Below are 26517 nucleotides of genomic sequence, written 5' to 3' on the forward strand. Positions count from 1 at the left end.
ATTGATAGAATGATATCCATTATTAGAAAATATATCCCTGGGGCAGCTAGGTGGTGCAGTGGATAGAGCACTAGCCCTGAAGTCAGGAGGACCTGAGTTCAAATGTGGCCTCAGACTGTTCATACTTCTTAGCTGTGTGACCCTGGGTAAGTCACCCCAGTTGACTCAGGAAAAAAAAATCCCTTCCAATAATTCTCATAAGTTAAGAAATTCTTATCTTGATATGTGCAGGAGAGAACGTTGTAGGTACTAGGAGTGGGAAAGATTTCAATCTTTGAATTGATAAGATGAATATCTATCTATTAGTCAATAACCAAACATGGAATCAGCATTTCTTTCCATAACTGGAGAAACAAAGATGCAAAAACTTACTCCCGAGGTCATATAGGAATAAAAATTGTCAGAAGGGGGATATGAATCCAGAACTTCTGCCTATAGTCTTCTCCACAGGGTCCAGCTCCTCTTCCTTTTAACAGAAGATGAAATTGGGGCCCAGGGAAGTCCCTTGACATCACATAGCTTGTAAATGTCTGAGGAAGGATTTCTGGGAAGTCAGGTTTCCTGACTTCAGATTCAATCCTTTCTATTTCAGGTTCCCCACTTTTTTTTTGTCTTACAATATTATGAGAATTCTTCACCTTTTTGTTTTTTTTAAAATCATGAAACCCTTTGGAAATCTGATAAAGCCTATAGTCACCTCAGAATAATGTTTTCAAAAGCATAAACTAAAACAGAATCACCAAGGACATCATTATACTAAAAAATGTAAATATAATTATATATTTATATCACATAGTATATAATTATTAAAATTTTATCTTTTATAATTATATTAAAATAAAAATGTTGGTTCTCCCTTCCAGTCCCCCCTCAGCCAAGGTCACAGACCCTCTTGAAATCTATCTACAGTCTGTGAACCTCCTGGCTATGAACCTTTATTAAAGGTTCTATAGAAGTTCCTTGAGGGCAGGCTAGGGGTGTGAATTGGAAGTGGAGACAAACTTATTTGCTTTTATTTATTTTCCATGCATTTAGAGCATGATAAACAATTAAAGTGCTTTTTCATTCATTTGTTGATTGTTCATCCATCCAACTATCTGTTCTTTAAAACAGTTTGGAAGGAGATGCTAGTGGGAATGTTTGATGGTGATAGAACCTTGACAGAGAAGTTGTGTTTGTCTCTCATCTATTGTAGACAGAACTTCTCATTGTTTTTCAGCAAAGAAACGTCTTGAAGATGGGGGAAGGTTAGCAGCTCCAGGCTTCCAGCTTCTGATGCATCACCTTCCCAGGCTTTTTGTTCCTGAAACCACCGCTGGCTCGTTCATGCCTGTTTTTAGGGAATTGTGGGTCATCTGACTGAATCGTGGTGGCTTTTATTTTATTTATTATTATTATTATTTTTTTTTTTTTACTTTTTTGTGCTCAAGAATTTAAATGAGAAGGAAAGGGAGAAAGTGGTGATTTGCATGCTCTCTTTGATGCTAAGTGACCTTCCTGGCCTGTTGTGTTGGAGCCAGAGCCAAAGGTTTGCCCATTCTTGGAAAATGAGGCATTTTGCTATTATTGGTTAAGAAAGATTGAATATTAGGATGCAGGGGCTTGCCAGGTTCCTTGATAGATTACAGTCTGGTTGCCCCGGCAACTCAACAGCGTGAATGTTATAGCAGCTCCCAGCTCCCAGTCAAGGGTGGTTGTGAGATGCTGGGTTGAAAGCTTTTCTCCCTCAGACCTTCCCCTCCTTGAAGAAATGTGGTCCATCTTGGTGATGCCGGAGGGCTCGGTGCCTCCCTGGATGGGACTTGGAATGTGGAACCCATTGTGAGCAGCTGCTCTGGGGCTGCTGGGGAGAAATACTTCAAGGGGAGGCAGCAGACTTCAGGACAAAAGCCCACCAGGACGCTGGGATGGCAGGCCAAGAGAATTTGTGAAGATGTGTATAATGCTATTTGGTTAATGCACCTTTTAGAGGAGCTGGAAGATTTATAATCTTGTAGGTGGTCTATTCTGTCATCCCTTTATTTTTATAGAAGAAAAAAAAAACTGAAGGGTAGAGTGGGAAATGATTTGATGGAAGATGACCCTATACATCATAGAACCCTGGTATAAATCTAGCACTGGATGGGATATGAAGCAGAACCAGAATCTGAATATGTGATTCTTGACACGGAGGCAGATTATAGAGGCTTGTAAGATTGTAAGCCCCTTGAGGATAGAGTCTTATCTTTTCCTTCTTTGTTTATCCCAGGATAAACAGTGTCTGGCACATAGTAGGCACTCAGTAAATCTTATTGATCAATTGATTGATTGGTTTGACTCCACCCTCCCTCATTTTGGAGAGAAAGAAACGAGGCACACAGTTTATAAATCTCTAAGGTGCATTAAGAACTGAGAAGACCCCTGACTTAAGAGCCATTACTCTTTTCTCCCTGTTGTTCTATCTTATCATTCATGAACCCAAAAACTTGACCCCATGATTTAGTGACTGTCCTTTATGTATATTTTAGGAGGAATAATTTAGCTTGCTGTTAAAGAATCAAACCCAAAGGGATTCCTGGCAAGCCTTGGACTTCCCCTAAACAATTCTGTCCCTGCTTTTCCCTTCTACAACTCCCCCAGAGAAAGAGAAAAAAGATGTGTTACTTTTTTTTTCCAATGCTATTTGGTTAATATCCAATCAATCAATAATGTGAATGGTTCAGAAAAGGAAACGAAAGGTTTTCCCTAATGTTTGTCAGGAGTTAAAGATGGAAGAATGATTTTTGTCTTTGCTTTCCTTGGAACTATTTATTATAGAAGTGGCGTACTAGTGAAATTAGCTTTCATCAATATTTCTTGAGGGCCCCACCATAAGCTGGAAATAACTGTGTTAGCATTTGTACAACTTGTATTTTCAAACTTTAAATGAGGCAGTAGGCTTCTGGCTAATTAGTGTAATGTACAGAATCACGTGGTAATCGCTTTAATTGGATGCCAACTCAAACATGATTATTCCTGAAACTATGGCTTTATAGCTTGAATGATCACTTTTAATTTACGTTCAAATAAAAATCAGCCTCCTTTTTCTTTTTGCTTTTAACTGAAAATTCTGACTTTCAAAAGGGGATATTATAATATATTTCATGTATGTGGGATTGGCGTGGCTTGCCTTCCCAAAGCTCAGTCACTTAGTGGAGTGAAATTTAACCATGGAAACATACATCATGTGGCAAATACACATGTTTAGAAATTAGGCCTGAGAATTTGAGGATTTAGAATAAGCTTATATGCTATGTATAGAGAGATAGATGTAGATATAGATAGATAGAGATATACAAACCTACATGTGCACACATATATTTCTGTCTTTAGATAAATCTAAAAAGATAAAGGATAGAGGATGCATTGATTGGTATAGGTAAAAAGATTGATGATAGTTGGATAACTAGCTAGATGAAGGATGGATAGATTAGATAGATGGATGAATAGGTAGATTATATTGGATTGGATGGACAGATTATAGATGGATAGATGGATGGATGAATGGGTGGATGGGGAGATAGAAAGGCAGACAGACATAGAGATCTATAGATGGCTAGATGAATTTATATATACATGCATAGATTAGATTGTATGGATAGATAGTTGGCTAGGTGGATAAAAGGATTGATTGATAGATACATACATAAATACATAGATTAGATTGTCTGGAGGGATGGATGGATAGACAAGTAGATACATATATACATACATAAATTAGTTTGTATAGATGGATCTATGGATTACATATACATATATAGGTTAGATTGTCATCTCTCTGTGTATGTATAAACAAATTGATATTAACATGGACTTCACAGTTACAAGGATCAAAATGTGAAGGACATTTATAAACCACTTTGTAAATCTGAGAATGCTAAGTGCTGGTTATCTTGCTATAATAATAAGAACTGGTAGAACTTGAGACTTTCAGGTTTGCAAGAAGCACTTTCTCTTTGTTAGTTTGTTAATGCTTCTCAGTGATCCTGTGAAGTAGCTATTGTTGTTTTTCTTATTTCACAGGTGAGGAAAGTAGGGTTTGAGGACTTTGTCTGGTATCACACAGGTAATGCATATTATAGATTGGGTTTAAATCTAGCACTGCCTAGGATTCTCTACAGGGCTCTGCTTTCTACAAGGCAGGAAGGGAATAAGCATTTGTATAGCACCCACTATGTGCTCAGTGCCTTAAAATTATTAGCTCATTTTGACTTTTGTCTTCCCCCCATTTTATGGATGAGGAAACTGAAGCAGAGTTAGATTTGCTCAGAATCTAAAGTAAAATTTGAGTTCTTGACTCCTTTCCAGTGCTCTTTGCACTATGGTGCTTCCTTACTGCTCAAGAACATAAATCAGACCCACAAACATGGAACAACATCCATCATTATTAGGTTCCCGATTTGGGTTAAGTGAGCAGCGGCAGATTCTGTGTTTAAAACATTCCCCCCTAAGTTGAAGAAGGAACAGTGAACTGCATCTCTACTTTATCCAGAGAAGAGGTAGTCTTTTTTTTTTTAGATATTTAGTTAGGAGACCACATTTAGCCCGATTCAACGACATCCATTACTGGGGTCTTTTTGGTTCAACCTTGCCCTAGTTCTAAAATCCTGGTTATGCTCCAGGCTTTGTGGTTATTTTAGATCCTGTTTCTTTCTTTTTTTAATACCTCTAGTGTATAAATCAAGGTAATAAAATGGTTGAAATAATAATAATAAAAGGACCAGATGTTGCTAGTATGAAATTGAAATTAATGTTTTATTTTGACAGGTCATTCTAGTCCAAGTCAATCCCGGAGAAAGTTTTACAATTAGGGCTGAGGATGGAACTCTTCAGTGCATTCAAGGTAAGAACTTTTTGGGTCAACTTCCCCACCAATAGATTTCTCCTCCTGTTTATTGTTATAAGAAAGTTGGGGTTTTGTTGGGGTCTTCCTGTGCTTTTTTAGAAGTCAAAATACAAATCTGGGATTTTCTTGGTTTCCTACTGTCAAAGTCCTTGATGCCTTGGTGAGACCAGGCTTATGTAGCCTCAAGGCGGGAGGCTCTATTTGTATTAGGTGACTTGGAGCTAGGAACATGTGGAGAATTATTGTGATTGGACAGTATTTGGAACTGCTTCATGGATTGGGGGATTTGGCAAAGTCTAGGGATGATACTGGTGGAGACTATTATTTAAAAACCTAGTGGGTTTTTGTAAGTGATGACATATCAGCACATCAGTTTCCCGAGAGTCATCACGGTGATGAAAAAAAAAAAATCATTCCTTGTTGGTCCTTTTGGCTTGGGCATTCATACCTTTCTGGGAGGATTGGTGATCTTAATTTTTCTTCTTCAGCATTGTCGCATTCTGGAAAATGTTGAGTGCTACAGAGGTAAACTGATTAGGTTAATCTGGTCATAGAGTTGGTTTCTAAGGGCTATCATGAGGGGAGCTATTTTTTAGGGTGGGGGGGGTATTTGAGTTGCTACCCCATTTGTCAATGACCACAATTATTGTATAAATTATAAATTTGGTCCATCGACTGGATCGATGTGAGGTTATTGATTGGATTGATACCAGACCTTTGGTTATATGTTTAACAACTCCGGGTGATCCCAACATTATATAAATAGAGAAATAAACTTGGAGGATTGTCCTTCAGTTTCTTGAAACCAGCTCAATAAGAATGATTGATTTCCCCCTCCTTCCCTACCCCCCCCCCCCCCAGCTTGTATCATCTGAAAGCATTCAGTGCTTGCTGCTTCCTTGTATAGGATTAAAAAGAAAATACTTATAAGGACAAAAAAGACTGAGGGGATGAAGGAAAAAAAAATAGTAGATTTCAGTTGTCTGCTTTTCTTCTCTGAGGACTGAATCAGCCTGTTGTACTTGATATGACATATTTTTTTAAAAATCCATTCCATTATGGTTTCATTCTGGTAGACTTTTTAGAAATTATAGTAACACTTTGACAACAAGGTGACACTTGGATCTAATGATAACGATGGTGATAGTAATAATATATAATGCTTTAAGCACTTTACACATATTCTCTCATTTTAGACTTGCATCATCCCTGGCTTCTGTTTCTATTCCCATTTTACAGATGAGGAAACTGAGGTTGAGAGAGGTTACTAGTAACTAGTAAGTATCTGAAGCAAGATTTGAATGGTCTCCCTGACTAGATCTAGTTCTCTATCTACTGAGCCACCTAATTGGGAGATATCCTATAGATAAATGAGGCAGGTTATTTTTGCTTGAGTGTATTTCCTTGACGATTTTGAGTGCCCCTATAATTCACCATGTATGTGTCACACTTACTAATCCATGTCTCACACATATTAATAAAGAACAGATTTCTCTTTAAAAGAAAAATCTGCTCTTTATTAGTAAATAGAAGGAGTAAACTCCTGGGTGCTAGTTAATATACAAAATAGCACTCACTGTGCAAATTGCCACCAATTATCATGCAGTTAATGGCTTGGCAAATGCTATTGCCTTGATTGGTGGTAAGAGCTAGGAAAGAAAAAGAACCCTGTTATGTCAATTCTTTAAAAATAGGAACCCCAACTTTCTCTTCCCTTCCCCCAAAATAAAAAAAAGAAAAGAAGCTAACTCCAGTATCGACAATAATGGATTGAAATGAACACTTGATTCTTTTTCAATTCCAAAAATACGCAGTTGAGTGTCTTCCCTAAATTATTTTGCTTTGATATTAGCCTCTCCGACCCATTGATTGATTGAAAATGGAGCCATGGGGATTCCCTTTCAGGAATGAGTTAGGAAAACTTAACTCACCACCTTCAACTTTATGTGTGTAGTAGAGGCTTTCATAGAAAGCCAGGACCAAACAAGCAGCCTAGTAGGCAAGTCACTTAGTCCTCCAATGCCTCAGTTTCCTCTTCTATAAAGTGAGGAGATTGGACCAAATGGACTTTGAAGAGCATCCTTAGATGCTGTGACTGGTGAAATGCCCACCATGAGATTTTTATATTTTGTGATATAAACATTAGGAGATGAGATGATTTATCAACAAGCAATATGCATTTATTAAGCACCTGCTGTACTCCAGGTCCCTGGGCTTGCCCATTGAAGCCTTTGAATGTATAGCATCATAGCAGTTAGAGATGAAAGGGGACCCAGAGGCTGACTGGTACAGCACCTCTATTTTGGAAGTGAATGGTTATCCCAGGATCATCACAAGTAGTAAATGGCAGAATTGGGATTTGGCTTCCAGGTCTTTGGCCTTTAAATTATGGTTGGTTTGTTTTCATTTTTTGTTTTCCCATTACATCCACCATGTTGTTGCTGCTATTGCTGCTGTGTGTGTTTGTATTATATTTGTACGTATATTTTTTTTCTTGGGCATAGCTTGGAATCAGACTTGATTGAAGGGATAACTATGGACTTCAAATCTTCACTCTAGCACTAGTTTCTCCATGACTGAGCAAAAGCACCCAACTTCCCTGGCTCTTGGTTTCTCCCTTTATAAAATGAAAGAGTCGACTAGCTGACCTCCAAGGATCTTTCCAGCTCTAAATTTGTGATTCTATGGTTTTGAGATAAAATGATTTATTTTTTAGCAGCTCGTAATTTATATAATGCTTTTAAGTTTGCAAAGACCTTGATAAACATTATCTTATAACCCTGGGAGGGAGGCGTTATTATCTCCATTTTAAGGATGAAGTAACTGAGTCAGACTAAGATTAAGTGACTTGCCCGGCATGACACCGCTAGTTCCTGGCCAAGGCGATTTTAAACTCTGGCTAGACCCAGCCCTTTATCCAAAAGGCCACTTAATTATGTCTTATTATATGTATTTTCTTCAACTTTGAGTTTTTTCCTTGTTAAGATGTTTTCACTGGGGAGTTAATGCAAGACAAGTTTGAAGTACCCTTTGGTGCAGTAGTAGAAAATCCAGAAGCTTAGGTTCTCTGTAGATAAGCGCATCCTTTGCTTCTCAGCTGTTTAGGATAATTTGTTGGGGGCTTATCATCATTATGTCTTTGGTGATATCACCTGAAGGGGACAGGGACCGGTTGTGTAAGAACCTTGGCCCTCCTGAAAAACTAGAGCTCCCGGTTTCCTGGGAACATCATGAGTGATCGTGAAGAAAGCAGTTACAGGAAGCCGACAATATGCTGGGGAAGCAGTTGGATTTCTAGTGGAATATTTCTCAATATTTTCCATGAAACATGAATCATAGGATTGCAGAGGGCTGCGGAAGGTCACGATGGCTCCTTTCTGAGATGAGCTGTACATGCAGCATCTCAGGCAAGAGCTTTGCATCCTCTGGCCTTGTCTGAGGGTCTGAAAAATACTTACAGAGCAATTGGCAACCACTTCTGGTTGCTTAAACATAGATCCGAGCTGCTGTATCTTTGTCTCAGAACACATTCTCTTTCTCTTCAGTGCAATCTCTGTGTTGTTCCCATTTTTTGAAGGCTTACCCTCTTCTTTCTTCCTCCAAACCCTGCATATTGGATCCTTCTTGCACTAATGCACACACTGCCCTGCTCACACATCATCCATGGCTCCCTCTTACCTGTAGGATAAAGTACCAACTGGTCTTCAGTGTCCTTGGCCATCTAATTCCAACTTACCTTTTCAGCCTTATTGCACATACTTGATAAAGTCTGTGTTCCAACCCCACTGGTTTCCAAACTTTAGATTCGTACCCTGCCCCGAATCATTGGTACCATCCCATTCCCAGAACACTCTTTCTCGTCACAGCCTCTTGTCATCCATCTCTAGCTCCCTTTCAGACTCCTCAGGGGACTCCCATATCTCCCCTTGTTCTTTCATCCTCCTTAGATGACTGGTGTGTGACTGGTGTGTTTGCCTATCTCTGAACAGGTTGTATTGCATTCTCCCTCTTCCCGAGGGCAGGGAACACTTCTGGTTACCGCTGCTTCATAGAGTCCCTATCTCACTTGAAAGCACAGCTTAGATGTCACGTCACCTCCTACGGGAAACCTTTCCCTATCTCTCCATCTGTTATGTTTTTCCCCTTTCTAACCCCTGAATCACTTTGTATTTATGCTGCATAAATTTTGGGATATTCTTAATTGTGTGAGCTTGTTGAGACCAAGGGCTGGCTTCCATCCTGTCTTGTCCATGGCAGGCACTAAGTACAATGCTTGGCCCATAGTAGGCACTTAATAAATGTTTGTCAGATTGAATTAAATTATATCCAGTCATGTATTATTATTTTTAAAAAATACATATGTGTATATCTCATAGATTTGAGTATATATACATCATAGACATTTATATTTATATATACAGTATACACACGTGTTATTTATACATTGCACATACATACTCATATCATTCATAGTCCACAAATTATACACACATGTTATATATATAACACAACATATATACATACATACATATATACACACATACATGCACGCATATACATGTAACTATATTTTGTTACACATATATTGTATGTACATATGCATATATATTATGTATCTAAAATAATATAGTACAGACACAACTCATATACATTATACAAGTACACACGTGCATTTACATGTACACACACAAATCCTACATCCATAATGCACATATATTGCATATACACATATATCACCCATATATACATATAGATCAATTATCCAGAAAGCCCTTTTGGGGAAAATTAGAGCTAGGAAAGTCCTCGGTTATCATTACAGGACTGAACAGGGAACACAGCCCCCCTAGAGGCTCAGCATCATTTGGAGATGTGTAATTGATGGTGATGTTTGTCACATCATTTTGACATCTCTGTAGAGACACGCTTCCTTCTCGTGACCTCCTTGGGAATTGATTTTCTGTTAAGTGGTCTAAAACCTCTCATTGAAGCTAATAACCACGAGCACGTGTGATGGGGTTGGAGTCGGGAGCCAGAGGCCAGGAGAAACCCATCCTCTGCCGCCTCTTTGACACTTAAATCAGATGCAATATTAAAGCTTCCCATTTGGGGCTGCCTTTTGCTCTTTCTTTAAACCTTCTTCAGTTTTATATCTGTTTCTCCCATTAATGTGGTACTAAAGTATTGATTAGCACACACTGAGGTTTTCAGATCTGTGAATAACACTGTTCAGAGGATGTGAACCCCCAACCTGCCACCCCTCCCCTCTCAACTAATCTGTCTGATTCAGTCTCCAAGTTTCATCGAGATACATATTTTTTCCTTTTCAATTTAAGTTCTTAAATTTTGTTGGTTAACTTGGAGCTTATTAATGGAGTAAAGGAAAGATATGAATTGTTTTTTTAAGTATTTTGATAACTGGATTTTTATATAATCCCTTCCCTTGTAAATCCTTTGTATTTTGTTTTTTGCTTTTGCATTACTTTGAGGGGTTCTTAGACTTTGCCAAAGGGGGTTCCATGGCACCACAGAATTTTTAAACCTCTCTGTTAAATAAACTCTTTAGAAAGAGGCATCCTTGCTAAGAGTCTTTATTCTGAGGACAGGATCTTTATTTCCAGTGTTCAGAATTAAGAACTAAAACTGAGAGATGATAAAGTGGAGGAGAACATCAGGCCTCTTTCAGAAGACTTGTGTTGAAAGCCCCATGTCTTGGCTTTGCTCATTTCTTCAGATGGGAAATAAATGATCTCATAGCTCTGTTTTGCAAACCGATGCTGAATCATATTTCAGTTTTGCACCCCCGGCACCTGCATGTTTCGTGACTTGACTGGAAGTGTTGTATTTAAATGGATCTCCTTCTTGTTTTAGCAACAGAGAAATCCAGCAAAGGGTGCCCTGTTATTGGACATGAAGTCTAGTGAAGCTGAGGGTTTGTTTTTTTTTTTTTTTAATAAAAACATTTAGAAGATGTGGAAATGAAACTGTTTTTGTTTGAATGCATCTAATAACCCCCGGCCACTGGAAAGCTCTCATTTCCGGGGGCCCACGTGATGGGTCTGCAGCTGGATTTAATTTTGCTTGTGTAAAGTGGACCTTATCATGTTAATGAAAAGCATTTTCTGTTGCTCTCTTGGGATTTTAGGTGCTTTACTGTCAGCACATAGATCTGACCAAACACATTATTTAACCATTAGGGCGGTCCTGAGCCTTTATTGTTTGATAGTCACCCAAGTCTTCATTCTGATTTTCAGAGGTGGGATACCATGACTTGCCCAGTTGGTCTCCAGTATTGTATCCACTTCTGCTCCTCCTCAATGATTTTGCACCTGAAAAGGTCTCTAATTGCTACTGCCCTTCTTCTCAAACTCCCTTGCATTGAGCTATTTAGTATATATTTGTACTTATTCACTTGAAGTATATAGCTTTATACCTATTTACATGTATATTTATCTATCTCTGCATTAATATCTATGTTTATGTTTATATATTTCCTTGTCTTCCTCATTAGGACATAAGCTCTTTGTGAATAGTGACTGAAGTTTTTCCTTTAATATCCAGTGTCTGGTACATATGAAATATTTTATAAATGCTTGCTGAATGTGGTCATTTACCTGGAGTTCTTGCAGCTTGCAACCAGGTGGGTGGAAGATAGTTTAAAATTGCCTTCACATCCTAACTGTAATGTGTAGATCAATTAATCATACACAGTTATTAAATGCCTACTGTGTACCAGGCACTGCTTTAAGAATGCAGAAAAATGGAGAATGAAACATCGCTTCCTTTCAAGGAGCCTACATTCTAAGGGAGAGAGATAAGAAATATACATAAAAACATAAGAGAGTTTTAAAAAGCATAGAAAGTGAATAAGCAGAAATATATTGAAAATGGTTCTGAGTTTATGATACTTAACATTTATCACAATTATTCTCTTCTTCTTGTGCTTATAATATTCACATGGGAAATCCCATCTAGGTTGGGTACCCCTTTCCTTTTCCCTTCTCCCCCACAAAAAAATGACATTTGGCAAAGATTTAGCATTAGGCAGCCCTAGGAAGCATAGAATGACTTGGTCCAACAAAATGGTGGAGATCAGCCTTTGACTACAGTCTTCAAGAAGGTCAAAGAATCCAACTCCCTTGTTTTACAGAACACTAAACAAAAACCCAACGACATTTAAGAGGTACAGCTCATACATGGCCACACAGGTAGCAAGTATAAAAGCTGGGATTTAATCCAGCTCCTTCTTCTGATTCCCGAGCCAAGCACCTTTTTCACCATGGAAACCAGCCTCTATTAAGTGCCCATCATGTTTAAAGTCTTCCCTTCTTAGAGTACTTTCTTAGGCTTTATCTTATTTTTCCTTGTAGCTTATAGCATGACTCCCCCATTCCCCTGATTACTCTCTCTCTGTCCTTTCATCTCTTCCTACTATCTTTCACTTGCCACCCTCATCCCTGCATTCTCTCTCAGGGATAGCTTTTATTGTTCTATAGATTTCATGTGGCCATTTTTCATTTCAGGAGAGCATGGGTAGACTTAGGGATGCTGTTGACCACAGGGATTTCTCTGCCATCAATTTGTGCATTTCTGGCACCTTTGCTGGGATGGGGAGACATATTTTCTGTCTATTTCCTCCTGTTTTAGTCAATTCAAAATATTTTTAAGGTAATATATGAAATATAGAGAACAGTTGCTTTTGGTTAGAATTCAGCTCCTGGATATTTTTGATCATCATGAAACAGTTTTTAAAATATCACTTTTGAAAATAAGATCTGACTGCTCATGGCTCTTTAAATGTTACAGATCTTCACTTTTCTAATAATTCAGAAATACTAACAATGTTCCCATTTCCTCTTACCTTCTTGCCACACATATTTCTTTTACTGGCATGTTGACGTTTATGTCTTGGTTCATCTTTCCCATTTTCTGTTTTCCCTTCCCATAAAATTCAATTGGAAATTGAAGGAGAAGCATTTTAAGAATACCAGTTCCCATTTTCCTACAAAAACAAAAACATGGAGGTGATTAAGACTGAGAAGAAAAGCCCTTGTAACCCAGTGAAGAGTAAGGAGAGTTCTTCTCATCTGGACTGCAGGGCTGGGGAGCTGGATTGGGTTATTTTCTCTTTTGGTTCCTTGAAAGAGTATAATGCATGGAAATATTTTGGAGGGTAATCCCAGCTAATTATAGATCCAATCTTCATCTAACAATCTGGATCATAGCCTTCAAATCTCTCACCATTATACCTAAAACATAGCACCTAAGAATGGCCAGAATAAACCAGATGATGCTCAGATGAAGATGGAGACAGCATGTGGTGAGAGCTGTCACATGAATAAGAGCTAGGGTTCTTTTATTTATTCTGGAGGGTACAATAAAGAATCATGGGTGGAAGTTACCAGGAAATGAATGTGGGTTTGATATCAAAAATAAGATCTAGGTTTTGTGCCAGGGATACAATATAGAAATTAAATTATCTCTTGCCTTCGTGGAGCTTCCATTTTCGTAAAAGTTGCCCATTGAGAAGTAAACTACTGGAAGTCTGAGGCAGGAGAATATCATATAATATAAATCAGTGCTGAGTGGGTTCAGTCAGTCCATAAGCATCTATTAAGTGCCCACCATTTGTCAGGCATTATATTAAGTGCTGGTGGCTACACAAAGAAAGGTTTAAAAAAAAAAAAAAACAAAAAAAACAATCCCTTCCCTCCAAGAGCTCCAATGAATTGGAGAAGACCTGGTTTTGAAGGTAGCAATTGAGGACGTTCTGGAGTTTGAGAAGGCTGGGATACAGGACATAGAAGTTCATTTTTGGAGAAGCAAGCAGGCCACTTTTGCTTGTGCATGGATCATGTGAAAAGGCAGATTGTTGGATGATATATCATTGTGCTAAATGGAAAGAAAGCAAGAATGAGAATGTCTGGGTTCAAATCCTGACTTAGCCCAATTTTGCTTTATAGAATCACAGAACCTAGAACAGAATGGGTCCTTAGAATTCCATTAAATTAGTGTAAACTCTTTGTTGTACAGTTGAGGAAGCTGAGGGCCAGGGAAGGGGTTTGAATCCAAGACCTCTGACTTCAGAATCCTAGCTCTTTCCCAATCAGGGTGTTAGATGATCCTTTCTATAGGAAGTCCTTTAATCTTCTTTGTCAAATTGTTTGTAGAATTTTTTTGTCTTTTTCTACGAGTTGGCAAAAGCTGGTTTGAGGAGGCCTTTCAAATGATGCTTTGTTCTCCTTAGTCAGTTGTCTTAAAAAGCCACCCCTCCGTGGATACGGAGGGATCTTAGATTCTCTATACCTTGCAGTCAGTGTGACTGAGAAGATGTGGTTTGCTCTGAGAAAAAATCCATATGAAAGTGTGGCTGTTCACTTCCCAGTTGTTGTTTTTCTTTTTTCCCCTTTCATGAAGGATAATCCTCCGTGCACACAGAGAGCACTCATAAAGATTTTAACAATGGAAAAGGAGGTATGTGAGTTTAGTTGCTGCTAATATTTTGTTAGTTACTACCCTCACACTCCCTTTTGGGGAAGAAAGTGTGTCTTTGAATTTTTCTAATCTCGAACCTTCTCCAAAAATTACGTTCCAGATTGATCCTCTTTGTTACTGTTGTTTTTAGGATTTTTGTCTGCTTATTTCTGCTGAGTCTCTTTGGTTTTGACTCTCTAAGGGTCATTTCTGTTTTTCCTTATGTTTCTTCCTTGTATCCTGAGGAGATTGAGTCCCAGTGACAGTCGCCCTCTGATCAGCATCAAGAATAGTTCAATATAAAAAACATGGGCAGATCTGTGCCTTTTCTCATCTGTTTGTTGCCTCTCTTCCAGTTTTCTTTGGGTGAATCATGTTTAGTTGAATCTAACACCTTATCTAACAAAGAAGGTGATTCACGTGTAAAAGCATTTCAGTTTCACACCTATTTATTCAGTACCCACTTTGGACTATTTATTTAATGGTATAGGTGCTAGGGTTTTTTTTTTTTTTTAAATGCTTCATTTCTGCCCCCAAATAGATTAGCATCTAATAGTATGAAAAGACAAATGATAAGTGGAGAGAGGGTGATTCAAAATGTAGTTAAGATCAGAGATACTTATAAGGGAAGGATGGGAAACTGGCACCAGGAGTGGGGGGGATAGGTTCAGAGCTTGGATGGCATCTCATGCAATCTCCCTCTATTTTGCAGATGAGGAAACTGAGGTCCAAGAGGCTCAGTGGCTTTTCCATTGTCACCCAGCTGCAGTCAGGTTCTCTGCCTTGAAATCAAGTGCATACAATTGGAAGTAATGTTATGTAATCAAATGCCTTGATAATAAGCAAGAAGATAAATCTTCCTCCCTTTTATTTGCCATTTTTCTTTTTCGGTTTCTACTTTTTGGTATGTCTCTTCCTTTGTCCATCATTTGAGAACTGGCTGAGAAGCCCCAGGACAATTTCAACAAATGTCTATCTTTTAATCTTTTAATTTTTGGATCTCCCGACTCAGCGCCTCATCATATGAAATTAATTTTACTTCTCTGTGCCTCCCTTCTTCTATAATGAGAAGAAATATAATTGCCTTGCATGTCCCAGAGATGTTTTGAGGCTTAATAAGGAGGGTTGGAAGAGATTTGGAAGGCATTGCTTGTAAGAACTCTGCAAATAAAAAATGTCCCTTTTAGCATAGTCATGGATTTAGAATGGCAAGGGATCTTAAGGGTCAGCAAATAATTAGGATAATAATAGGTAGCATTCATGGAGTATTTTAGCCTTTGTGCTTTGTGTATTTCATTTGGTCTCTGAAACAAACCTGTGAGTTGGATGCTGATATTCCTATTTTACAGATGAAAAAACTGATTCTCAGGCTCCTGCAACCAGAGTGTTTCAGAGGCAGGATTTGAACTTTTCACTTTCATATTCCAGAGTCCAGAGCTCTTTCCAAGCCCCACATTTTAGAGAGATGGAAAATCAAGCTCAGAGTAGTTTATACTTTTTCAGGGTTGCACAGGTGATGAAGCCATCCCTCTTTGCAGATGCTACAGGTAGAGTGGGGGTGCTATAGTGTTCATAGCATGTGTTTCATCTACTACTATCAAGAGTAGTTTTTATGAATTTTAAATGAAAGAAGTAGCAGAGAAGGAATGGGGTGGGGGGTGTCTGTGTGTGTGTGTGTGTGTATGTGTGTGTATATATGTATATTGGGGGAGGGGGACTGGCCAAAAGTAGGTGGGATCTTGTAGAATTTGTTGTGATTGGGTATTACTGTGGCCTGAAACTTGGAGGAGGGAGAAATAACTCAGAATGACTGAAGAACTGAGAGCAGGGTAGGCTCTGGGAGGCACAGAGTCAGAAAACCACAGGGAATGAACAAATGAAAGATGGACAAGACAAGATTATGTGCATTCAGGTCATCCTGCCTTTCCCTGCCTCTCACTTAAATCCTGGAGGATCTATGAATTTGCATTCTTCTTGGGGAGGAAATCATGAATATACTTTCATGTTAGACCTGTTAGAATATAACAAAAGTCTCAGTGGTTTTCAGCACACTTAAAACTTTTTGTACAAGTGTACATACAAAACACACTTATACATTCATTCTCTCTCTCTCTCTCTCCGTGTGTCTCTGTCTCTCTTTGTCTCTCTCTCTCTCTCTCTCTCTCTCTCTCTCTTTCACACACACACACACACACACACAAGCTAGAAGGGGTCTTATCCAGTTCAAAGTTCTCATCTGAAATAACTTTACAGCTTACTTCCTCTAGCACGTATCATGCACGTACAATGAAATCTCCTTGAGTTAAGTCTTCAGCAAGTAAATATTAAGCACTTGCTACGTGACAAGAACTGTGGTAATCACTAGGAATAATTAGAGAAAAGCACAAGACAGTCTCTGTCCTCAAGATGCTCATAGCTTAATGGGAGAGGCAACAGGTAAATAATTATACAGAGACAGGATATTGGGGAGGGGGAGGCAGCTAAGTGGTGCAGTAAATAGAGCACTGTCCCTGGAGTAAGGAGAACCTTAGTTCAAATACAATCACAGGTGCTTATTAACTATGTGACTGAACAAGTCACTTAACCCTGTTTGCTGCCCACCAAAATAAACAAAATAAACATTATAAATGGGAGAGAAGTTCTACGAGAAGGCAGTCAGGTGAAGGAGGACTGGGAATTCTGAAGGAGGTGGGGAGCAAGAGATGATTTTCATTCTATTTTTTTTGATCCTCAGTGACTTGGCATAGTGTCTCACAAGTAGTAGGTATTTATCCACTATTTTCTTTTATTTCTTTATTCAATAGTGTTTTATTTTTTAAATACATGTAAAAATAATTAGCAGCATTCATTTTTTTAAGACTTTGAATTTCATTTTTTTCCCCCTCCCTTTCCAAGACAGCAAACATTCTTTTACAGGTCAAATATATTCAGTCCTTTTAAACATATTTCCATATTTGTCATGTTGTGTGAGAAAATCAACCCAAAAGGAAAAGGCCATGGGAAAAACCCAAACAAACAAACAAAGGTGAAAATACTATGCTTTGTGCCACTTTCAGTCTCCAGAGTTCTCTCTCTGGATGCAGATGGCATGTTGAAATTGTCTTGGATCAATATATTGCTGAGAAATCCAAGTTTATCAAAGTTGATCATCATATAATCTTGTGTTACTGTGTACAATGATCTCTTGGTTCTGCTCCCTTCACTCAACATTAGCTCATATAAATCTTTCCAAGCTTTTCTGAAATCAGCATGTTGATCATTTCTTATAGACAAATAATAGTCCATTACCATACCCTTCTTATGCCATAACTTATTCAGCCATTCCCCAAGTTTTTCCCGAGCTGTGTTGGCTGCCACGATGAACTGGTCACCGTACCATTCCCTTCGAAGGACCTGTCAGGCTGGCCTCAGCCACTGACCGTTTCCTTGAAGAGGCCCCAATGCAAACCTCCACCTGGAAGACCAGAGCAACAGGTGCCTTCTATCCCAGACTCTGTGTCCAAACAGGAAGAAGGCAAGCAATTAACCATGGAAATCACCTTTGGAAAAATGAGACCCTTTAGTGTGAGAGTCAAAGCAGTGAAATGTCAGTTTGGTTGATGGTGGGGTTTTTTTTGATTGTTGTTGTTGTTTTCATTTTTTTGTTTGTTTGTTTTTTATTGAGACAATTGGGGTTAAGTGACTTGTCCAGGGTCACATCACTAGGAAGTATCTGAAATCAGATTTGAACTCAGGTCCTCCTGACTTCAGGTGTGGGGCTCTATTCACTGAGCCACCTAGCTGCCCCTGGTCGATGTATTTTTGAGAGACCAAACAGCAAGGACCCAACTAGCAGAACCTGTTTCAGTCTCACCTGTTTCAAATGTTTCATACCAGTATGATAACTTTGAATCTGTATCCTTCAGCTTTCCACCCTTCCAACTGCCCATGACACTTTGCTGATTTACAGGTACTTCAAATCCTCGACCCCTTGTTCCCATCCAGTGCAGGATTGGGAGAACATTTGAATTTCTTCCATTTTTCCTTTTCCAAGAGTAGCATTTTCCCCTTCCCTATCCCACGTGGCTAGCTTTTCACTTAAAAACATTTTTAATAACCAAAAAACATCTTTTTCTCTCTTTAAACACATGGGGGGGAAAAAGACAAAATTCTCATAACTAGCACAATATTTGACCTAAAGTAGGTGCTTTACCAATGCTTTGTGACAGACAGATTTGTATAATGAAACAAAACAGATTCCCCTTGTGTCCATGTCCAAAGAATGTGTCTTCTCCACCTGGACATACTTATTTCTCTCAGCCACTGTGTACTGTGCCTCACCCAGGGCATTGATCAGAGTTCTTAGGTCAGTCAGCTTTCTACTTGCTTCCCCATTTCTTTTATTCTTTCCTCCCTCTGGAGCCTCTGGCCACTTACATTCCCCTACTCTGTGGGGAAGGGCTGACCTTCGTTTAAGAGAGTTGGAGCGTGGGCCGATCTCCAGCCAGATCTTAATTATTTAGCATTTTCTGCTGGAAAGTGATATCTTTGTAAAGAGGATTGTTTAGTTACTATTTGGGATTCTGGTGATTAATCTATTTCCTCCAGCAATTTCAGTAGCATGTTTTTCCTGACTTTATTCCTAAAAAGGAGGGAGAAAGGAGAATATTCAGAAGCCTGCTGTCCAAATTGTTGAACAACGTGACTACTTCCTGATTATTTTGCGGGGAGGTATCTACAGCTTAGCACTTTGAGGAGCTGGTGTGTGATTGAGGGGTAGGAGGTCCTATTCCTCTGGAGATTGTAAGCTTGCCGTAACTTAGAAAGGCATCTTTGAGAGAAACCGTGGCCAAAAAAGTGACATCTAGTAGCTAACTTTACATTGATTCATCGACAAGCATTTTTATCATAATTAAGGGTGAATTAGTGGTATAGTACACGGCTCCTTAGTTTTTTCCACTCACTACCCCATTTTGCCTAAGAAATTTTTACCTGACCCCTTGTCTATAGGTATTAAAATAGGTATATAAATCAAACATTTACTAATAATAAATCATAATTTTGTGATTTTAAGATTCAGTTATGAGATCCCATATGGAGACATGACTCACAGTTTAAGAAGTTGGGATGTATTGAATAGAGGGCCTGGAATCAGGAAGAATCTTCTTCCTCAGTTCCAATCAGGCCTTCAAAATTTACTAGCTGTGTGACCATGGGCAAGTCCGTTAACCCTATCTGTAAAGAGAGCTGGGGGAGGAAATGGCAAGCCACTGCAGTATCTTTGCCAAGAAAACCCCAAGTGGAGTAACTAAACATCAAGAGACACTGAAAAACAATCGAGCAGCAATAACATAGCATAATTCTAACATGGATGTAAAGCTTTAAAGTTTGCTAAGAACTTCTCATATCTTACTTTGTTTCATCCCCATGATAATAACTCTCTGAGGTGGGTGACATTATTATCCCCATTTCACAGATTAGACTGCTGGGGCTGAGAGAGGGGAGGGGAGATGGCCTCAGTCACCCACTAGCATTCATACTGTGTTGCTTTTAGCCACTTTTCTGCCTCACTGCCTGGTATAACTCAGTGCAGGCATAAATTCACAATGCAGGTGACACATGGGTTACAAAACCCCAAACCACCCTCTTTGATGAGTGGTACTATTATTATCCCTATTTCACAGATGAGCACACTGAGGCTGAAAAAGGTTACGTAGATAGCCCAGCGCACTTGGCTAATGGGGAGCTGAAGTGAGGCTTGAAATCAGACTTTGACACTGAGGACTGACACGTTTGCTGTCCAATTTCCGCACATTTACAGATACGGACCAGCCACATCTGAAACACAAGGAAACTGGTGACCAGTTTTTTCCAGGGTTAGGCCCTCTGCTCAGTGATGGGGGATCTAGAAACAGAAATGAAACTCCTCTTGCCCCTAGGGAGCCCACATTCTATGGAAGCGTGTGTGTGTGTGTGTGTGTGTGTGTGTGTGTGTGTGTGGTCTCTAGGCGTTAGGAAAAACCCCAGTGAGAGTCTGACTGGGCTTGGATGGGGAAAAGAACGGGTTCCATGAGTCGCAGGACCTGGTTCTAAGTCCACTTCTCAAGCTTCCTCCCTGCATGACCTTGCACAAGTTACTTAAGTCTGATTTTCCTCATCTGTAAAATGTGGGAGGTTATGCAGGAAGAGCTGCTGAAGTCACTTGTAGCCCTTGTTCTGTGACCCCGTGAGCTTAAGCTAAGTTCCAGGAGGCTGGGGGCTCTTGGAGGCTCATGGGAGGCCATGCTAGCCAGGGTGGGCCTTGTGAGAAGAGGAGCAATACATAATAAGCTGGAAATAGATCCTTAAGGGCTTTTCAATGCCAAACCTCCAAGAGGAGGCTGTATTTTTTTTAGAAGGTCTTCACCTTCTCTGTGTGGTGGGCCTCTTTGGCAGGTTGGCGAAGCCCGTGGAATCTTTCTCCAAAGAAGCTTTTATATGTATGGAGTTACAAAGCAAACCACTTATATTGAAATAGATTGAAATATAGTCATCAAAGTATTTTCTTAAAAAAAAAAAAAACATTAAAAAATCCCAGGATGATAATTCCTGTTTCTAGAGGTAGTGTGGGAATCGCTGGACTTTCTTTCCTTCCCTCCCTCTCTCCATCTCTTCTTCCTCCCTCCTTTCCTCCTTCTCTTCCTTTCTTCCTCCTCTTCCTTCCCTTCTTTGTTTCCTCCTTTCCTTCCCTGTCTCTTCTCTTCTCCCCTCCTCTTTCCCCCTTCCTTCTTTCCTTCCCCCCTTCCTCCCTCCCTCTCTTCCTCCCTTCCTCCCTTCCTCTCTCCCTCCCTCCCTTCCTCCCTCCCTTCCTTCCTTCCTTCCTTCCTCTCTTTCTTTTTGCCTCCCTCCCTTCCTTCCTCCCTTTCTTTTTTCCTCCCTTCCTTCCTCCCTTCCTTTTTTCCTTCCTCCCTTCCTTTTTTCCTTCCTTCCTTCCTCCCTTCCTTTTTTCCTTCCTTCTTCCTTCCTTTTTTCCTTCCTCCCTCCCTTCCTTTTTTCCTTCCTCCCTTTTTTCCTTCTTTCCTTCCTTCCTCCCTCCCTCTCTCCCTCTCTTCCTTCCTTCCTTCCTTCCTTCCTTCCTTCCTTCCTTCCTTCCTTCCTTCCTTCCTTCCTTCCTTCCTTCCTTCCTTCCTTCCTATCTTCCTTTTTTCCTTCCTTCCTTCTTCCTCCCTCATTCAGACTTTATCAGTTCTTTCTCTAGAAACAGACTGGAAATTTTTCCACTGAACTTTCATATGCAGGGAAAATGCCCAAGTTCTTTAAGGGAGATCACTTTAGCAGTTATGATTTGGCAGTCCTGGAGGTGTCTGAATTAGGCAGACAAAACAGCTCATTATGAGGCCTGCCCTTGCTTTTTAAGCCTTTAAGAACTATGGGGCACCTCCTGGTCCCACCAAAGGCTGGCTCGAGTGACAGTTATGCCTTCCTAAAGTTCGTTCGCTCTCTTGGGTGCATTCCTGTCTTTGGAGAGTGACATTTTTGGGGGGGCGGGAGGGGGAGGAGAGGTGGATCTTCTCCTAATAGCTGGGTCGCTAGGGGTTTCCCAGCACTCTTTGGTCTCTGTGCTATAGTGACTTAAACACAGTGTCTTCTCCCAGTTTGTCTGTTCAGATGGGAGCTGACCTGGGGCAGGATCCACTTCCTTTGTTTGAGATCTACCTTGATTTTTTGCTTCTTTAAGATTAGGGGCCAAATTCCTCCTTCTTTGGCCCGCTGCTGACATCCTGAGGGATTAATAGCTATTAATGTGCTGACCTTTTCTCCAGGGTTGCAGAAGATTGTCATTTATTTCATTGTTTGCCCAGACATCATTTCTGTTCAGTCTTCCTTGGGGCCTGATCCCAAAGTCAACACGTAGGGATTGGGTGTTCTTTAATGACCCTTCACTTCTGACTCAATTCTCTGTGCTACATTAAATCTCAAATGCTCTTTTGTTTCCAAGTGTCCTCATTGGCCAACAAAGCCACCACCTGCGGCGACCCACCACCTGTATCAGTTTTATTTGCTTCAAGGCCTTAGTGGTTCATGTTCCATAGCCTTATAAATCTAAGGGATATTGGCTCCTTGGAAATCCACATGGCAGGGGCCGCAGCATTGTATAGGAAAATTAGAGGCTCATTTTGGCTTGTCTTATCATTTGCTTCCAGCTTTGCATGGAAAATACTTGCTTAGTCTCTTCTGACTGTTATATTTTTCCTCTTCTTTTTTTGCCTCCAGTGTTAAGCAAGAGATACATTACCTTTGGATAGAGACCATTCTCTATTTCCACACATTCCCCGTGCATAATAACTAAATCAGATTTATTCCAGATGGGTATGGTGCTGCTATGGTTGGATTCTTTTTTTTTAAAAAAATTTTTTTAGCAAGAAAGGATTTTTTTGTCACCCCTTTCTCTAGAAGAATTATTTTAGTCTTCTAGCATTTTTTGGCTTTCTGAAAATTATAGGGGTTGTCATAAGTCTGAAGTATAAATAATGGTCAGTGGAACCTGAATTATTGATGGGAACATTCCATCCTATTGGAAGAAACACACTGGCGTCTTTCAAAAATAAAATAAAATGGTAGAATGATAGAAATCTCTGGTGTGGCCTGGAGCCAGATTTTAGAGGACAGTTATATTCGGTGAGGAAAAAGCTAACCTTGGCACATTAGTGACATGTTTGCCAATATGGAGACAAAGTAGCACCATGGGGACTTTCCAGGGTATTTCGGTATATTTTGCGTTAGCCATATAAAACCTAACGCAATGCCCTTTGTCAAAATTCCCAGCAACTGTGCTTTATTATTACTGTAATATGTTTAAAGGGCTGCTCTAAGCATCCATCAGCAAGACGTCTACTTTGCTATGGTTTTTCTGGTGGAATGGGGCAAGATGGTAATAGGTTTTAAGATCACGCTATAAGAAGATGAGATTCAGCTCATTATCAAAGCAAAATCACCGATTAGGAGCCGGAAAGGACCTGCAACCCTGTAGTCCATCCCCTTTGCTTAGTATATGAGGAAATTCATTTTGTAAGAAGATGGTGTCATGGTCAGAGTGGTCAAGGAAAACCCAGATCCTATCCTTCTCTGGGCATATCACTCAGTCTGTCCAAGGCAGGCTTTGTCCATGAGTGACCTGATTTCCTGTATTTATTAAGTGTCTCCTGTATGCACAGTTTGACATTGTGTTGGGTTTTGAGTCTTCAGAGCCAAAAATGAGTCAATGCTTGCAGTTTTTTGAACTTGACAATTGAAGGGACTTGGAGAAAAGAAGGCTTTGGGGGTGGATCGATGATTAGACTTATTCTTCTTGGCCCCCAAAGAGTAGGAGCAGATCACTGAATAGACACAAAAAGACAAATTAAGACTCAAAACAAGAGAAACCTCCTAATTATTTAGAGCTGTTTAAAAGTTGAATGGGCTTCTTGAAAGCTAGTGAACTCTTCTTTTATTGGACCTCTTCAGGCAAAGGTAGGATGAGCTTGTGGGGTTCTGGGGGTCCCCCCAAGTCCGATAGTCTGTGATTTTTGTCTCTGCATACTTTGGGATGGTGCCAGCTTGACTTTTCCACCTTCCACTTTCCCCTTTCAGATGCTCTTGGCAGAGAGGTTTGTACTAGGCTAGAATACGAGACAGTTTCGTGTCCTGGTGACATGCCGTTGTATGAGGCTGATTCCCGCTAGAGCTTGGCAGTGCCCTTGGTATGGGTGCAGAGCATCCTGGGATGGGAACACCACCATGAAGTTTGATTTGGCTTGGAGCAAACATTTCCAAATAGGAATTTGGATGCAGTGCAGTGAGTCTTCTAAGAAAAGAAAGGGATGGGGGTGGGAGGTTTGGGAAGGGTTGGAGGGAAACTAACCACTCTGGAACTGGAAATATTTGGGGAACATCTGGGAATATGGACTTGCTAATTCCTGCTGTGGAGCCCCGAAGCATGTGCTGTGCGCTCTCGGAGCAGAGCCCCCACTTTTCTCCTCAGCCTCTCGACTTCCTTCGCTCGAGGAGAAACTGAAGAAACAGACTCTGGCCTGCCTTGCCCGGGCTGCCTGCTGGCTTCCCCAGACAGTCCTGAATGTGACCTGGCAGCCAGCTCTGCTTCCTGCTGACGTGGCCTCCCAGAACCAGAGCAGAACAGAGCAGCTCAGTGTGGGGGGGAGGGTCGAAAAGGCCGCCAGCTCAGCGAGAAGGAAGCCAGACTTGCTACTTAGGAATGGGTCGAGTGCCCCCAGTGTCGCCTCCTTTTTAGACAAAGCCTCAGCAGAGTGAGGAGAGAGCAGAGGGAGAACTCACCGGCTCAGGGATTCCTCTCCCCAAAGGGAAGATTTCTTATCAGCCGATCCGAACTTCTTGGGTGAGAGCAGTTGTCTGCTAGAAAAATCAGACTCAATGAGCTGCATCCTGAGGCTCCGGTCTTTTGAGGGGCTGGAGTGGGAATCTGGCTTTTCTTTCCACTCAGGTCGCAATGCAAGAAGTTGCCCTTCCCCTGCTCAGTACACCTGGATTATGAAAATCTGTTGAGAGGCGAAGTCAACTCAGGTTCATGTCTCATGTTCCAATCATGGGGTCACTGCCTGAGGGCCTGTGGTCCAAGTTCTCATTCCAAGTTTGACTATTCACCAGAATTCTGAGGGGCTCCCTGAGGGTCCCACACAACTAGCAAATATCAGAGGCAGGATCTGAGCCCGGTATCTTACTCCACCGTCTTGGCTCCCAGAAGCGAGCCCAGTGTTTTTGACCCGAAGCCTCTCCTTGCCTCTAATCACTAGCCCAAGTTCCTTCTATTACAATAAATAACGTAACTAAACTCCATCACTATGAGGAAATCCAAAAGCTTGACCTAGAACTTTACAGGAAAAGCTCATCCCAAGTTCCAAGTCTCATGGGAAAATTAACATCTAAAAAGAAAACTAAATTTGTATTAAAATCTTTTATTGAGAAGTATGTGTGCCGGCCTCCTGCTAAGCTGGCATACTCAGTGTCAATGTCGTGGACTTGTAAATCTGCACGAGCCGCTTAATGTGAATTGTTCCCTGTTCCCTGCTGGGTAGTGGGTTTGAAGGTTGCAAACCCAATGACGTCTGACCCTAAAACTGGGCATAATTTAAAGGAAAAGGAGAGAAGGGTAAAGTAAGAATGAGTTGCTGGACTCTTTAGGCATAAGGGAATACCCAAAAGGAAGTGAATGATTGTAGACTTCCTGAAGTTTTCAGACACATCTCTTGACTGGCACGGGGAAAATCAGGAAATGCTTGGTGATGATGGCATTTGGCAAAAATGTCAGCCAGGAGGTGTACGTGACAATGCAATGTCACCTCCCTTTTTAAAAACTTAAAAAAAAAATTTTTTTTTTAAACTCTTTAAATAAGTAATAAACATTTCCTGATACAGGTGGCTTCAGTCTATCAGGAATTTATTGTTCTGTTTCCTAATGTTTATTCATTCTCACTTCAATCCTAGGGATGTGATTTTTTGTCAAAATTGGTTAACCCTCCATGGGTACAGATTACAGGAACACCAGATTACAGAATGACAGAAGCAATATTTTAGGTATATTGTGACCAGGATGGTATAGTGGGAACAGATAAAAAATTATATCATGGCCAGTCCCTCATGCCTGTTAGGGCTTAGGGTATTAACCTGATTCCATGATCGCCATAATTTTGAGGAAATTGATTGAAAGGAAGATGTTTTTGTTTTAAAGCAACCTCTGTAAATGGTGGTTGAGCCAGGTTTAGCCCAACCTTTCCTTGATTAGATGGTAAGCCTTGTTCTTTATTGATATCTAGAACTACATTGTTGGAAAAGAACCTAATTCAAACTCTATGCATACCTATAATGTATACATTAAAACTTCCTTGGAGCCCTCCACCACCTTCCAAGGCTGCTGCCTATTGTACTTTGACACAGCTCTCATCCTTAGACCCCCTACTCTGCAAATCTGAGGAAGTTTAGTCTGTTTTAGATTAAATTTGTATTTTTTTTCAACTTCGTTTACTTAAAGTCTGTAGGAATCGACCTTTTTTGAGTAAACCAATTTTTATTGAGCCTCCTTTGTTGAATGATGGAAATGCAGGGACAGAAAAGAAGCTGCCCCTCTCCTCATGGGGCTTACATTGTTAATAAGTCCTAAAGTTACTGAGAAATAACAGATTTTTCTATGTTAGTGCAGGGTATCATGGAGA

The 26517-nt window shown here is 40.2% G+C and overlaps 1 protein-coding gene across 2 annotated transcripts in view; it reads left to right on the forward strand.

Annotated features, from left to right (window-relative positions):
- FNDC3B (fibronectin type III domain containing 3B) overlaps window positions 1–26517 on the forward strand; it is a 366338-nt gene that overhangs the window by 114241 nt on the left and 225580 nt on the right. For both annotated transcript variants that reach the window (XM_051983177.1, XM_051983178.1), the window contains exon 3: window positions 4786–4861. In XM_051983177.1, coding sequence (XP_051839137.1) covers window positions 4786–4861 — 76 coding nt within the window. The remainder of the gene's footprint in view (window positions 1–4785; window positions 4862–26517) is intronic.

The sequence above is a fragment of the Antechinus flavipes genome, chromosome 3 (genome assembly GCF_016432865.1).
Source record: "Antechinus flavipes isolate AdamAnt ecotype Samford, QLD, Australia chromosome 3, AdamAnt_v2, whole genome shotgun sequence".
Classification (NCBI taxonomy): domain Eukaryota; kingdom Metazoa; phylum Chordata; class Mammalia; order Dasyuromorphia; family Dasyuridae; genus Antechinus; species Antechinus flavipes.